This window comes from Chelonoidis abingdonii, chromosome 19, assembly GCF_003597395.2.
Source record: "Chelonoidis abingdonii isolate Lonesome George chromosome 19, CheloAbing_2.0, whole genome shotgun sequence".
NCBI classification, from domain to species: domain Eukaryota; kingdom Metazoa; phylum Chordata; order Testudines; family Testudinidae; genus Chelonoidis; species Chelonoidis abingdonii.
Window position 1 is genome coordinate 20,430,334 of NC_133787.1, and position 16,696 is coordinate 20,447,029.

A 16,696-nucleotide genomic window follows, 5' to 3' on the forward strand; every position below is an offset into this window, starting at 1 on the left:
TAAGGACTAGGCCTTGGAATTGCCTCTGGAAATGTCTAGGTATCAGTCAATGATTGGTTTGCCTAATAAACTACCAGTTGCTTGTTATGCAAATTGACATTTGTGTGTGAATTTCACCCCAAGTCGAATGAGTTGCTGTTGTCTATCTCTGCAGTGATGACTGCACAAACTTCAGAGGCACCATGCTCATCAGATGGGAAAGAGCAATTTCCTGGCTAGATGAAGGTGAAAAAGGTCAGTCCCTTTTGCAAACTGCATGTTTTAAACAGTGAAGAGTCCAAAATAAGACTCTATACTTCCTGGATGATGAGTGGCAGATACTGTCAGCAGAGGACAATGTCAATATTCCAGCAGCTTCTCAAACTGTTTCCTCCAACCTTTGGAGCATTAATTTAATCTTCCCTGGATTAATCATGAGTCAGCTGTTTTTAATCCACATTTATTTCTTCTAAGCACTGCCTTCTGGTAACAGTGATGACACAGTTTGTTTAACAGTTTAGTGTTGTCAGCATACTGACCAAACATCTCTTTCACAAAGGCTAACATCTTGATTAATAATATTAGGGGAGAGAAGTATATTTCACCAGCCCAGTAAAAAAAGATAATAAGTGTGTTGTGAATTCAGATTGCTGGCTCTACTTTTGATCATTCCTCCAGCAAACAGTAAGAGCCTGGCCTCCTCTCCGATATGGCTACTGCTCCATTTTGAAAAAATGTTTAGTGTTTCTTTGGTAAATTTGCAAAGAAAACCCTAGTTATGAACCATGCTATGAGGAACAGCACAACAACAAAGAACAGCACTGGCTTACGGAATCTAGCAGATATTGGTACATATCTGAAATGGTTAACTTTAAGAAACCAGGCACACTGCCCATCTAGAAAACGCTGACAGCATTGTGCTCCAAACATATACTGAACATTCCTGAGCACATACAAAAAGATATCCAGTGATGCTTGCTGATCAGTAAGAGGCGATAATACATGTATTTTTGTCTCCTCCACAAATGTTCCTAAGAGCTCATTATATGAATCATTCTATGTAAGCCTCAAACAGATGTAGTTAATTATATCAGGATCTACAAACAGGAAAACATGGTAAGAATACATAGTACACCTGTTAATAATGAACCAATTGAGAACTAACTGTAGCAAACAAATTCAGACACAGTAGTTCTGTGTATCTCCACAAAGAGCATTTTAAGTTTAATAAAAACAGAACAGAATGTAGATGACGTGATATTCTGATGAGGGTATTAAAATCAACTCTTACAAGGTTGTATTTTTGATTTGAAAATGCATTGGATATAAAGATATCCTCCAAACAAGAAAATGAACAGAGAACTACACACCATTGTATTATCTCCAAGTATTATGGTCTATGTTGTTTGTTTACAGATATTACTATTTTACATTTTAAAAAAATTCTATGTTAAAACAAAGTGAAGAAGTCAAGCATCACTTTAGGAAATGCCAAAAGCAAGGTTGCACAAGCAATCTTAATTTGGCCTCCTCATATGTATGGATTATGTTAGCCTTTATTTACATGTTTCAGAGTAGCAGCTGTGTTAGTCTGTATCTGCAAAAAGAACAGGAGTACTTGTGGCACCTTAGAGACTAACAAATGTATTTGATCATAAGCTTTCGTGGGTTACAGCCCACTTCATCGGATGCATGCAGTGGAAAATATAGTAGGAAGACACACACACACACACACACACACACACACACACACAAAATATGAAACAATGGGTGTCTTTTCACCACTCTGCTTTTACCCAACTCCTCCCCATCCTCCTCTGCTCTCCCCAACTCCTATCACTCAGTGCTCCCTCTCACTACTTTCCAGCAACTGTCCCTGCCCTCTGCTTCTCCCCATCTGTTAACTCCTGCAAGCCATAGCCAATTCTTCATTCTTCATCCTTCTCCCCACTCCCTGGGCACCAGCAGGGAGGCACTGAGAGCACAGGAAAAACAGTTTACTTGCTTTCAGTTTTGGTGCTCAGTGCCAGAGTGGTCCGGAAGAGCAAATGTGGGAAAATCCTTCAGTCCCTCCAGCCCCATGCTTAATCACTCTCTCAGGATGGCATAAAGGTGACTAGATTTTATAGGGACAGTCCTGATTTTTTGGGCTTTTTCTTAAATAGGCACCTATTACCCCCATCCTGATTTTTTACACTTGCTATCTGGACACTCTAGATGGCACACATGCACTCTGATCATAAACTCTTGAGAAGAGTTGGAGCATGCTCACTACAGACATAATCTTCAGAGAATTTAGCAGTGAAACTAACAACTGTCTACTGAGCATGTGCAAACTGCAATTTTTTTTTAAAGAAGCCAATAAATTGGTCTTATTAGGGCAGTTTTTCACAGAAACAGTGAAAAGCACATTCCTGATACCATGGTGACCCCTCCTAACAAGGTAGTCCGGGCTCCAAAGCATAGATGCTAGAACATCTAAAAAGACACTCTTAAAACTAATTTGTTAATATGGCAAAAATGTATTTTTCTAGTCTCATTCTTGGAAATAGTTCAATCATTTTTGCTGAAACTTTCCAAAACAATTCAGCCTGAAGTAATTGCCCGGCATAGAAAATTTCAGCCTGAAGGGTTTAAGTTTGAGAAATTTTAAGATGATGAGAACAGAGTCCTGTAACAAGAATCTTAGCTATAGGTGGCACTATCAACTCCATATAGAAGTACACAGCATTTTCTTTTGCTACTACAGTTATTTTTCCAGAGACCTCTTAGAATAGATGTTCACCACAGTTGCCAACTTTCATGTGATAAATAAGCACCTCGACTTCCACAATAAGTCCAAAATCAAGCTAATTCCATTTCAAAACAAGACCAAAACAAGTCAATCCCTAAGAACCCCAACACTCTATGTGACTAGATCCCCCTGGTGTATAGTTTGGCCCTGTGGTGGGCCCACTGTGCATCCCTGGCTCTCTTCCTCATTCCTACCCCCTCACTGGCCCCTGCTTGCCCCCCTTTGCTGGAAGCTGATTAAAAAAAAAAAAAGGCACAGGCTACAAGCCAAAAACTAGCCAACAAGCAACTCACAAGCCAATTAAGCCAAAAACAAGCCCAATTTCTGCATTTTTTTTTCATGGGTTTGGCATGTCTGATGTCCACAGTTATTTACCTAACCATTATTGTTTTCTGCATAATCAGCAGACCGCATTGCATTTTCTTGAGGCTGCTTGAAACTGATGCATGTCGTCATGCACCTTGATCTCTCTTTTACAGAGCTGTAGAATTAACAAATATATAGGTCTGTAAAGAAACCAAGTTCCACCAAGTGAGTGTATTTATGATGGACTAAAAGAAAAAAGGCTATGTTCCTTTCTGTGACCATTATTCTTACACAATAAAAAAAGGGAGGTGCCGCCTTCCTTTAACTTTCTTAAACGTAGCACCATATGACTGCCATGTCAGATTTATCTGAGAATTCCTTTGAGTTAAAATATTGGGGGGAAATTGAGAAGTTCATCTCTGCTTCATTCCTCACCTACATCCAAAATGTTTGCGTGAGTGACAAAGTGCTGGTACTTCTTCTGATTTCCTTCCACTTTCTCAAAAAAATAAAAATAAAAAATATATATATAAAATACAGTGGCATTACTGCCCTTCACCCCCCAGAAATATATATATATATATATATATTTCTGGGGGGTGAAGGGCAGTAATGCCACTGTATTTTATATATATATTTTTTATTTTTATTTTTTTGAGAAAGTGGAAGGAAATCAGAAGAAGTACCAGCACTTTGTCACTCACGCAAACATTTTGGATGTAGGTGAGGAATGAAGCAGAGATGAACTTCTCAATTTCCCCCCAATATTTTAACTCAAAGGAATTCTCAGATAAATCTGACATGGCAGTCATATGGTGCTACGTTTAAGAAAGTTAAAGGAAGGCGGCACCTCCCTTTTTTTATTGTGTAAGAATAATGGTCACAGAAAGGAACATAGCCTTTTTTCTTTTAGTCCATCATAAATACACTCACTTGGTGGAACTTGGTTTCTTTACAGACCTATATATTTGTTAATTCTACAGCTCTGTAAAAGAGAGATCAAGGTGCATGACGACATGCATCAGTTTCAAGCAGCCTCAAGAAAATGCAATGCGGTCTGCTGATTATGCAGAAAACAATAATGGTTAGGTAAATAACTGTGGACATCAGACATGCCAAACCCATGAAAAAAAAATGCAGAAATTGGGCTTGTTTTTGGCTTAATTGGCTTGTGAGTTGCTTGTTGGCTAGTTTTTGGCTTGTAGCCTGTGCCTTTTTTTTTTTTNGCCCTTCACCCCCCAGAAATATATATATATATATATATATATTTCTGGGGGGTGAAGGGCAGTAATGCCACTGTATGCACCAAGAAGCCAACTGCTGGTTTCCAGCACAATTCTGTTCAAAAGTATTATTACTGACAGAGAGAAGACAGACACATTCCCCAAAGGGAATGAAATAGCTGCATAATAGCAGGAGATGTTGCTACTGCTGCATCTGCTTTTTCAAGTACCACATCTTTAAGTATTTTTGTAACAAAGACTAAAATGTGCAGTGCTCTGTTTATTCATAGTCACCTCTATTCACCATTAAAACTTCAGCATTACACAATCAAGTCACTACTGTATCACTACAGAAATACTTATCAAAGATGTGGTATCTACAAAGCAACATTCACTTTAATGAAGAGTTGTTGAAAGGGGCTCTTCAGATTACAGTGATTCCCTCTTTCTTCTTGCTTTCCTGTTCATGGAGCTTGAGACAATCATTTTTGCAGCAGTTGAATGAAATGCATTAAACACAGGTTCTTCAGAGCTCCAGTCCCTCAGTTACAGAGCAAGTAGTGCAGAACAGCAGCAGAGATGTGGAAAACTCTAACAGTACCTTCATTAATAATGACTAAGAAGTTGTAGAAATACATTGCTCCTTCAATATATTCTCCTTTTGGTACTGCAACATGTCCCTAAATGAACCCCAGTTAACTTAAAGCATTCGGTTCAGGTTTTTTGAAATACAATACATTGATGTGTTTGCAAGCACTTAAGCACATCCAGTATCCTTACATGGAAACTGTACCTAAAAATTAGAAGAGAATGGGATTTTGTTCGTTAATTTTTATTGCAGCCATGGGTTTTCCTATAGGCTTTAGGGCAGCAATGAAAATGGATTAAGCTTGCTAGTTTACCAACCAGATCAACAGAAAAAATTCAGTTTTCAGTTTTTAAAATGTTAAAAATAAATCACAGTTAAAACACTTCTATTAATAAAAACTCCCTTAAAAACAGACTATTAAGATTTTCAGAGAAAAATTCAACCAAATTACAGCTGGCACTCTAATTGACAAGTCTACATTTTTTGAATGGTGTTTTTAATTTTTTTTAAACCACAAAGTTAAAATAAACATCTTTTAATTTTGTGGGTCTTGCAAAAGAAAGTGCCAGGTTTTTGGAACTATACATGCAAAAATATGTGAATATACTGCTAGTGCATGAGCAATCTGGGTAAATGCACATGCCACCCACCAGTCAGAGCAGTTTAAATGGTCCTTTACATGTGAGTCCTGTGATTTTAAATGCATCAAAGAAAGTATGTGCACATATTTTTGCATGCACACAATTCATTGACATGGAATGGTATGTGCTGCCTGCCTGGCTCTGCAGCAGTAGACATTATTTCCAGAGTTGAGCTTAAAAAAAAAAAAAAAAAAAAAATCAGAGAAGCTCAATCACCAACAAAAATATTCTGATATGACAAGAATCTTAGTAATCAAAGTAACTGTCATTTGTATTAAAATTAAAACTGATACTCAGATGAACTCCATTCAAAATACAGGGAGAAAAGAAAAGTGTTTTCTCAACAAAAAGGATAAAATCATTAGGGGAAAGTTTCTAAAATATTACAAAAGCATTAGAAGCAAAAGCTGGTAAAAACAACCATTTAAATGGTATGATATTATAAGAAGATGCATCTGCTCTCCACTCACCATGACTCTGTAGCTAAAAGACTACGGTGGTTCAAAGAAGCCTGAGAACTTACCTACAACAGAGTGCATTGTGAAGCATGGAAGAAAAAGGTAATACCGCAATGCAAGAAGATAAAATAGATCATGGAAAATATACTTGCAAACTAGAAAAGAGCATGCCAATATAACCTGAGATTTGTTTGTCACTACTTAAAGGTAACGATAGGAAATGCAAGCTTTCAGTGTTAATTCAGCCATCAGCTTTAAACCAAGAAACAAACATGGGGAACACAAATTGTTTTAACCAAACTTTCCACAGGGAGGAATAGATAGTACAATCTTTGCTAGCCTTGCTGTTTCTTATAGGATTCATGTAGCAAGGGAAGTTGAATTTACATTTAACTTTTCTAAGCACAATTTAAATTGCTTAATATTTTGGTTAAGAGTAAAGACAGTTCTTCAAGATGTGTTGCTCATGTCCATTCAACTTAGGTGTTTGTGCTCGCCACATGCTTTGGTGCCGGAAGTTTTTCCCTCAGCAGTATCCGTAGGTGACTAGCTCTGGTGCCTCCTGGAGTGGTGCGCATATGCTGCGGCATATAGGGCACTGCCAGCCCCCTCCACCTTCAGTTCCTTCTAGCCGGAAACTCCGATCGTGGGGAAGGAGGGCACATTCTGGAACAATCATGAGCAACACATCTCGAAGAACACCAGTTACGGAAAAAGGTAACTGTCTTTTTTCTTCAAGTGATTGCTCATGTCCATTCAACTTAGGTGACTCCCAGCAGTACCCAGGGAGGCAGGTAAGGAGTTCAGGGACATGTAGATTGCAATACAGCTCTGCCAAACCCAACATCGTCCCTGGCCTGCTGCATGATGGTACAGTGAGCCACGAACGTGTGTACCAAGGACCATGTTGTGGCTCGACAGATGTCCTGGATCGGGAGGTGTGCCAGGAAGGCCGCTGAGGATGCCTGCGCTGTAGTCGAGTGGGCTCTCACAATTGGCAGCGGCGGGACTCCTGCTAACTCGTAGCAGGTCCAAATGCAAGAAGTGATTCAGTTAAAAATCCTTTGCGTGAACACTGGGAGGCCCTTCATCCTATCAGCTGTAGAGAGGAAAAGTTAAGTCGATTTACGGAAAGACTTTGTCCAGTCTAGGTAGAAAGCCAGAGCCCTTCCTATGTTCAAAGCGTGAAGGCGACTCTCTTCACTAGTCTCATGGGGCTTAGGGCAGAAGACCAGAAGAAAGATGTCCTGGCTCATGTGGAGAGTAGACACCACTTTGGGAAGGAAGGCCAGATGGGGCCGGAACTGGACCCTGTCCTTACAGAAGACCATGTACGCTAGTTCTGAGGTCAGGGCTCACAACTTGGAGACTCGCCTCACTGACATTACCACCACCAGGAAAGCTGCCTTCCGTAATAGGTGAGAGAGAGAGCATGAGGCCAAAGACTCAAAGGGCGGGCCCATGAGCCTGGACAGAACCAAGTTGAGATCTCACTGTGGGACCAGGGACCGGACTTGAGGAACGAACCTCGAGGCCTCTAAGGAACCTGACAGTCATGTCATGGGAGAACACAGTCTCCCCCTGGATTGGCGGATGAAAGGGTGAAATGGCCGCCAGGCGCATCCTGATAGAGCAGTGCGCCAAGCCCTGGTTCCTTAAATGAAGTCCAAGATCGACTGCACTGAAGAATGCGAAAGGGAGATGCGTCGCTCAGACTCCCAGCGGGAGAACCTCACCCATTATGCCAGATATATCTGCCTAGCCCAGGGCTTTCTACTCTCGAGGACCTTCTGGACCCTTTCCGAACAGGCCCGTTCATCCGGGTTCAGCCATGCAACATCCACGCCATGAGGTGGAGGGACGTGAGGTTGAGGTGCAAAAGTCGGCCATGATCCTGTGACAGCAGGTCCGGTCATTTCGGCATTGCCCACGGAGGGATCACTGACAAGCTTGATAGTGTTCCAAACCAGTGCTGGTGAGGCCACGGCAGGGCAATCATGACTAGCTGTGCCTTGTCCCTCTTGATTTTCACTACGACCTTGCTGATGAGCAGATTCAGAGGAAACGCATATGTCATAAACATATAGCTAAGGGTAGCATAAAATCCCTCTTTACCCTGTAAGGGGTTAAGAAGCTCAGGTAACCTATCTGACACCCAGGGCCGGTGCAAGGAAGTTTCGTGCCCTAGACGAAACTTCCATCTTGCACCCCCCCAGCTAACCCCGCCCCCCCCAAGGCAGCTAACCAGCCCCCACCCGGGGAGCCCCCCCTGCAGCAGCTACCACGCCACCGCAACAGCTAACCCCTCTCCCCCCGGCCCCCCATGGCAGCTAATCCTGCGTGGGGGAGACTTCCCCCCATCCCCCCGGCAGCTAACCTGCTTGCGGAGACTTCCCCTCTTCCCCTCCCTGGCAGCTAACCCTGCTTGGGGAGATTTCCCCCCTCCCCTGCTCCCCCAGCAGCTAAATCTGCCTGGGAGACTTCCCCTCTTCCCCAGCAGCTAACCCTGCTTGGGAGCCCTCCTGCGGAAGCTAACCCTGCCTGAGTAGCCCGCCCCAGCTCACCTCGGCTCCGCCTCCTCCACTGAGCACTTCGGCGCTGCCTCTAATCTCCTCCCCGCCAGGCTTGCGGCACTGATTGGAGGAGACTTAGAGCTGGGCTGTGTGCTCAGCAGAGGAGCAGAGCGGAGGTGAGCTGGGGCGGGAGCTGTTCCCTGTGCGCCCCCCCTCGTTATTGCGGGCAACCCTCTCCGCGCGCCCCCCCCCCAGCTCACTCCACCTCCTCACCTGAGGAGGCTTTTAGGTGCCCCCAACCACTAGGCACCCTAGGCGACTGCCTAGTTTGCCTAAATGGTTGCACCGGCCCTGCTGACACCTGACCAAAAGGACCAATGAGGAGACAAGATACTTTCAAATCGGAGGCAGGGGGAACGGGCTTTGTCTGTCTGTTCTGTGGGCTTTTGCTGGACACAGATCAAGGAAGCAAGCAATCCAGCTCCTATAAAGTTAGTAAGTATTTAGCAAGGAAATGTGTTAGTTTACTTTTATTTTGGCTTGTCTTTTCCTTTGTGTAAGAGGAAGATTTACGCCTGGTTTTGTAACTTTAAGGTTTTGCCTAAAGGGGAGATCCTCTGTGTTCTTGAGCCTTTTGTTATTCTGTAAAGTACTTACCATCCCAATTTTACACAGGTAATTCTTTTACCTTTTCTTTAACTAAAATTCTTCTTTTAAGAACCTGATTGATTCTTCATTGTTTTAAGATCCAAGGGTTTAGGTCTGTGTTCACCTGTACCAATTTTTAAGGATATTATTCTCAAGCCTTCCCAGGAAAGGGGGTGTAGGGGATTGGGGGATTATTCTCAAGCCTGCCCAGGAAAAGGGGTGTTGGGGCTTGGGGAGATATTTGGTGAAGGTAGAGCTCCAAGTGATCCTCCCTAAATGTTTGATTAAATCACTTGGTGGTGGCAACGTTACTTAATCAAAGGTATAAGAGAGAAATTGTGCCTTGGGGAGTTTTTAACCTAAACTGGTAAAAATAAGCTTAGAGGGTCTTTCATTCCGGTCCCCATGTCTGCACACTAGAGTTCAGAGTGGAGAAGGAACCCTGACAGCATACATCAGCCTTCCTGACCACGGCAGGAGGAAGGCATCAGAGAAGAAGCCCTTGCCCAGACCCCATCTGAAGCAAAACCTGTGGCACTTCCTGTTCTGCCTGGTGGTGAACAAATCCACCTGGTGAGTTCCCCACCTCTGGAAAATCATGCCGGCTACCTTCGGGTGAATCACTCACTCATGGTGAGAGAAGTCCCTGCTTAGGCGATCTGCTTGCGTGTTCCTGGCCCCTGGAAGGTGACAAGTCTCTAGATGGATTCCGTGGTCGATGCAGAAGTCCCAGAGATGGAGTGCCTCTTGGCAAAGGGATGAGGATTGCGATTCCCTTTGCCTGTTGGTGTAGAACATCGAGGCCATGTTGTCTGTGACGACTTTGACCACTCTGTCCGACAGGTGAGGCAGGAAGGCTGCGCATGCTCTGCGCACCACCCATAGCTCTTCGATGTTTATATATGTAGGTGCACCTCGCATGTGAGGTCCGAGGCGTCTGAAACCAACTCAACTGAGTGAGGAGTGCTGACGAACGGAACTCCTTCCAGGACTTTCCCGGGGTCAGTCCGCCATTGCAGTGAGGTAAGTACTGTCGCAGGGATGCTGAAAACCTTCTCCAGGTGGTCCCTGGACTGGCAGTAGACTGTCGCTAGCCATTGCTTAAGGGGTTGCATCTGGAGCCTGGTGTGGTGCACCACATATGCACATGTCACCATGTGACCTAGTATGAGGAGGCAAACCCTGGCCGTGGTCAGGGAAAACACAGACTTCCACAATGAGGTCTGGTACCCTGAATCTTTCCAGCAACAGGAATGCCCTGGCACAGGTTGAGTCGAGCACTGCTCCGATGAGCTCTGTCCTCTGTACTGGAACTAACATGAATATTTTGTCGTTCATCAACAGGCCGAGATGACTACACTTGGCTAGCAGCACCGCAATGTCTTCTTGGTCCTAGAGTTGCCCTTGACGAGCCAGTCATCAAGGTACAGGTAGATCTGGATACCCCGATGTCTGAGGTAAGCCGCCACCACCAACATGCACTTGGTAAATACTCGTGGTGCTATCGCTAGGCCAAACAGGAGGACTGCGACCTGATACTGGTTGGGACCTACCGTGAACCGGAGGAAGCATCTGTGTCCCTCAAAGATAGCGATGTGGAAGTACGCATCTTTCAGATCGAGGGCGGTGTACCAGTCTTCTGGATCCAGGGAGGGGACGGTGCAAGCCACAGAGACCATGAGGAATTTCAGTTTCACTAAGTTGAGGTTCAAGCCCCACAGACCGCCATTGGCTTTGGGGATTAAAAAGTATCAGGAATAGAACCCCTTGCTCCTGTACTCCACAGGAACTACCACCACCACAGCCAGCTGCAGTCGACTCTCTACCTCCTGCACAAGAAGATTCTCGTGAGACGGGTCCCTAATGAGGGACGGGGAGGGGTGGGTGGGAAGGGGGGTAGAAAGTAACTGAAGGGTGTAACCCTGGGCCACCGTACTGAGGACCCATCGGTCCAATGTTATAGATGCCATGCAGGGAGGAAGGCAAAAAGGTGACTGGCAAACAGAAGCGAGGAAGGATCTGGGGAAAGTCTGGTAGCTCACCCAAGGGTGTACCCTCAAAACGGGTGCATGCCCATCAGCTTACTGCAGATTGAGCCCGTCTGGGATGTAGACTGGGGTTGGTGGCCAGGGTGCTTCTTGTAGCCCCTGGATCTTTTGTGGGGAGGCTCCTGGTGAGGGTGGCTCCCCTGACTTTGAGGCTGCTGTGGCTTAAACCGTTTGCGGGCAGGGCCAGGGACGTAGAGGCCCAGTGTTTTCAGGGTCATATGGGAATCTTTAAGGCCATGGACCTTAATGTCTGTCTGTTCTGCGAACACGGTGTGCCCGTCAAAGGGAGGTATTGCATTGACTGCTGAGCCTCCGCGGAAAAGCCAGAGAGGAGCAGCCACAAAGCCCTGCGCAAATCCAGACTCCTGGAATCTTTATTCTCAGGGGTAGCCCCCAGCTGACCCTGTCTCTCCCTGTGGTTGACTGCCTCTACCACTAGGGAATAGGGAGCAGGGTGGGTATAAAGGGTACTCGTGGCCCTTGGATGGCACTAACTACTTGTGCCATACCCTCTTGGAGATCAGAGGCAAGGAGAAGGGGGTTTGCCAGGGGGCACTTGTAATTTTAGTGACCCTCTCATGTAGGGGCAAGGCTACCCTGGCCGGGGCCATGGGGCAGAGAACATTAAACAGGGAGTCTGCAGGTTTCTTTAACTCCTCCACCTGGAGGCCCAGGTTGGCGGCAACCCTCTTTAGCAACTCCTGATGTGCCTTACCATCATCCTGGAGCACCAGTGGAGGGGGCCTTACTATCGTCTGGCAACGATGAGGAGGAAGCCAGTACCAAGTGGCCCTCCGCAACCATAGGTGGTCCAGCAGCTTACTCGTCCACTTCCTCCTGTGCCTGCAGGGTGCCTGCACCCGAGGCCTCTTGGGCTGTAGGTGGGTGGGAGAGGGCTGTAACCGGTCTCTCTGAAGCTCCAGATACCGAGCGAGCAGCCTGAGTGAACCCCCATGGGTTCCATGGGTACTGCTATGCTGGCCACGGAGTCTGAGGCCACGGGTCTGGCTGCAGTGCTGCCCACATATTCTGCATCGTAGGTGTCAGAGCCTTGCTCCCACGCCTAGGAAATCTTGTGCCAGAGCCCGAGTGATTGCTCCCCTGCGACCAAGACGGGGCTGATTGGTGGCTCTGTCGGGATCGGTACCAGTCACCCCTCCCAAAGTTGGATGCCGCTGACCTTGAGGAGCGTCTGGATAGGGGCTCTGGCGACCGGCGGTGCTCGGCAGATCCACGATGGCCCCTGGCTGGCGATCTATGCCTCACACTTAAAGAGCAGTACCGGGATGTGGAGCGGGATCGGGAACTAGATGCAGCTGCATGTGGTGACACCGCCCTGAGGGATCAGCGACAGTCTGGGGAATGGTACCGTTGGTCCCTCAACCTGTCTCTGGAGCAGCACTGGTGCCACAGATATTCTGGGTGCTGACTCAAACTCCTGCAGGGAGGCGCATGCCTCCAGGCACATGCGCTCGGTTAACGGCAAGCCACGCCTCGAGCCTCTCTACCCTTGTCTTAAGTCCGGAGACCGGATGAGGCTAAGAAGCTTCTGCTTATTACAGTCAAAAGCGTGTCAGCCGCAAGAGGGTGACCGCTGGCAGGATGTCCCCCGCAACGCGGAGTGCTGCCAGAAAGATGAAGACTGGTGGTCCCAACACAAGTTTACCCCAGGACCCGCAGGGACCGGAGTGGGTGGCACCGAGAGGGACATAATGTCCTGCACTCCTTGGAGGGCCTCCAGTGTGGACGGCACCCAGAGGGGACGAGGACCTCCACCGCTGCGGGCTGGGGTACACTACTCAACTTAGGCTGGGGCCCAGGATCCCGAAGAGGGTGAAAAGGCTCCCGAGACAGAGCCTTGGTCCACCCTAGACTTGTCCTTTCCCTTGTGGGAAGCTAGAGACGTTCCTCGCCCCATCATCCTGGGCTTCTTGGCTGGAGCCATGGAAGGCGGCTGGTGCAGGCTCATAGGCAGTACTGGCGGGGCACTGCGCACCGAAGTCACGATGCTTGGCGCAGAATCAAAGCGCTTCTCCAACATCGGGGTAAGGGCAGACTCCATCAGGAGCACCTTCAAGCGAATGTCACGCTCCTTCTTTGTCCTGGGCTTGAAGGACTTGCAGATTTTGCACTTATCACTAATGTGACCTTTGCCCAAGCACTGTAAACAACTATTATATGGATCACTAATGGACATGGGCCTTTTACAGCAACTGCAGGGTTTAAATCCTGGGGACCGGGCATGCCCCATTCTGAGGCGAAGTCTCTTTAGGGACCTACTAAGTCTCCAACTTAAATAGGTTGAGCTAAACTAGAGGGAAACTATATACAGTAATATTTGCAAGAGGCAAAAGAGTTCGAACGAAAAGCAACAACTCTAGCTGAAGCATCACCAGTTCCATGCAGCGTCAGCGGCGGCAAGAAGGAACTGAGGGTGGAGGGGACTGGCAGCACCCTACATGTTGCGGCACACACGCACCACGCCAGGGGATGCCAGACCCGATCCCCTACAGATACTGCTGAGGGAAAAACTTCTGGCACCAGCGCATGTGGCAAGCACACACACCTAAGTTGAATGGACATGAGCAATCACTTGAAGAAGACTATCTTCTTATTAACTACCACATCAAAACATTCATTTCATTCATTTACGAAAATGAAATGATAGTTACAGTAGCTACCAAGAGTATCCCAAGATATAACTGAAATCAGATGTTTAACCATTGTAGATTAAATTAATCTTTATTTGCTTCTCACTGGGACAATGAATAGGGATCATCTCTTAATATGAAGTCGGCATCTTTTATACAACCCTCTTTGTGACTTTTCAGGCGAGAGAGAGTACTGAAGGATCTGTGCCCTTCCTGTCTCCTTCCTGAGGGTGTCTATGTTAGCACACAAGTTTCAGAGAGGAAATATTACATCAATTACCAGTACCAAATTATGAGTCATTTCTATTACCTGCAGCAAGAGCAACAGCTACAGCCTGTTGGTTTGCAGAACACAGAATCTGGATACCCAATGGGAGACGTGGGCAGGTGTGTTTCACTGCAGCACTAATGACTGCCATTGCTGCAGTTATTTCTGGCCCAACATAAACCGTGTAAGGAAGGTCGTGCATATTTTCCACTATCAAGCCATCCTGTGGAGATTATTATAGAGAAATCTGATTAAACTGAGAAGAGCCATTTCAAAAAAATCATAGCTATTTTGATATTAGACAAAGACTTGTATTAAAAAGAAACACTATATTTAAAGATTTTTCTTCAAAGAAGGGATTATCTACAGTAAATTGTTGATGCAAATACCCACTTGCAAAAATGCTTTAATCAACATCATGATATCTGTAATCACAAACAAAATAAATATGATTTCAATTACACATTTTGTCAACTAGATTTCCTTTGAATCTGTACTACAATGCGAACTATAAAGGAACAGGTTAAATCATAGATCTAATTTACAACACATACTGCAGAGTCAAACCTCAATTATTCAGATGGAATAGGGTATATTGAGTAAGTTTGGACAACTGCATTTTTATATAATCAAGGAAATTTTCAAATTAATTAATATCAAGAGACTAAACTTATTTTGGATAAACATATGTTTCTTTGTTTCTTTTTTTTTAAACTGTATCAATGAAAATGTTTTCAAATGACTAAAATTTGAGGGAGAAGAGGAGGAATTAAATATCTATCTATAGTATTTTTAAGGTGCCTATAACTTTGGTATTAAGCTTCAGCACTGCTCATATTTTAGATTCAAGATTGCTTAACAGAAGATGTTGCCAATTATTGTCTACTATTATGTCTCATTTGGAAGAAACACATATTTGGTAAACAATGGAGTGGCTATAAACTATTCTGCTGATTCAACCTGTGTGATTTATTTAACATCTTTGTATATTATATGGGACGTTGGTTGGTTTTTTTAATCATCAGTATGGTATACATTAGAAAACTATCAGTAGCTGAAAATCATATATAATTATGTCCAGGACTAATAAGTTTAAACATGTATCCTTGAAAGATCAATTCAAATCTAATGTTTTGCCTTCACGTAAGGATTCTTAAAAGAATTTGGAACTCCCTAACCTATCTTCACTTAAATCTAAAAGTACAGAAGGGAATAATTTGAAAAAAATACATAACTCCTATTTTCTTTACAACTCCATAATTAGGGGAAAGTGAGATTGTTCCAAGAGGACTTAGCCTATCAAGGGTGTCCTAACTGAACTAAACAGGTTTGGAAGGCACCAGAGACAGCATTTCAACAAAGAAAATTTTACCATAGGGACAATAACAGGTGAAATAACAATCTATGAGGTGCGGCTAATGGTAAGAATGTAGAACCAGGAAGAAAGACAAATATTTTTAAGGAAACATTACATTTGTACATTTTTTTCATTTTAACGGTATTTTTTAATGCAGAAGATATTTCTGCAACAAAAGATACAATATCATAAATGTGCAGCCAGCGTGTGATGACCGAGTTGAAGACTAAACATCTGACATCACAAACAGACACCTAAAATTAAGGAATGGGAAAACAAATTTGAGCATTTAAACAGTCTCTTGAAAGTGTGATAAAACCAAATACATGAACCATACTAAAATGAATTTTATAGAAAATAACATAATAGGATACTGCTGATGTCCCCAAGTGACTGACAGTTAAATACCTAAATAAATAGGAGACACATCTCCTTAAAGGCAACAGGTCACAGTTTTATTAGTTGGCTAATAACAAATGGTTATTCAGCAATGAACCTAGCCCTAAAGCTCAAACCAATTAATGGAGCCATTCACCGTCTGATGTTTCTTCACCGGGAGGACTCAGCTTTGCAAGTCAAGGATCCCCCAACCATGAGAAACAGTACAGGTATTGATAAAGAAGCCTCAAATCTGTTCTTAATCATGTCCAATTCAACTGCACAATTTAACAGCTTAACACCTTCACTTCTCATCCTGTGCTTATACTTTGGGATAAAGTTGACTGACTAACCATCAGTCACTATATAGGACTCTCAGAATTACACAATTAAAAACATTTCATAAAAATCTCTGAGATGCAGCAAATAATTGTCCCAGAAATTCCAACTTGATCAAATGCTCTCTAGTCTACTCATTCAAAAAGGCCTGCTGAACCCAGCTGACGTCAAAGGAAAGGTAAATCCTTCACCCTTCTCTCTCACACACTCATGTTAATCTACTTTAAAAGACAGAATTTCTTTCTGGTCCCAAAGTTCCTGATTTGTAGAGCTGTGCTATTCCATTTTGCAGAAGAAGATTTAAGATATTTCAAAATTTGGTTTTATTAAATTTCACAACTCTCTTCAAAACAGACTGGGGTCTCAACTCTGGGCAGTCCTCTCAGTGGGTTGCCCCACAGCTACAGACCCTGAAAGCTCTGGGACCCTGGCTGAGCAGGAACCTCGTAAGTTGGGACTTGAAAACCCTAAGAAGACCTGTTCCATGATACTCTGCCAGGCAAG

General features: G+C 44.5%; 1 protein-coding gene across 1 annotated transcript in view; it reads right to left on the bottom strand.

The window, feature by feature from the left end:
• Positions 1-16,696, bottom strand: part of LOC116815656 (uncharacterized protein F13E9.13, mitochondrial-like) — a 52,042-nt gene that overhangs the window by 21,910 nt on the left and 13,436 nt on the right. The window contains exon 4 of the mRNA XM_032764185.2: positions 14,161-14,341. Within this exon, the coding sequence (XP_032620076.2) occupies positions 14,161-14,341 (181 nt within the window). The remainder of the gene's footprint in view (positions 1-14,160; positions 14,342-16,696) is intronic.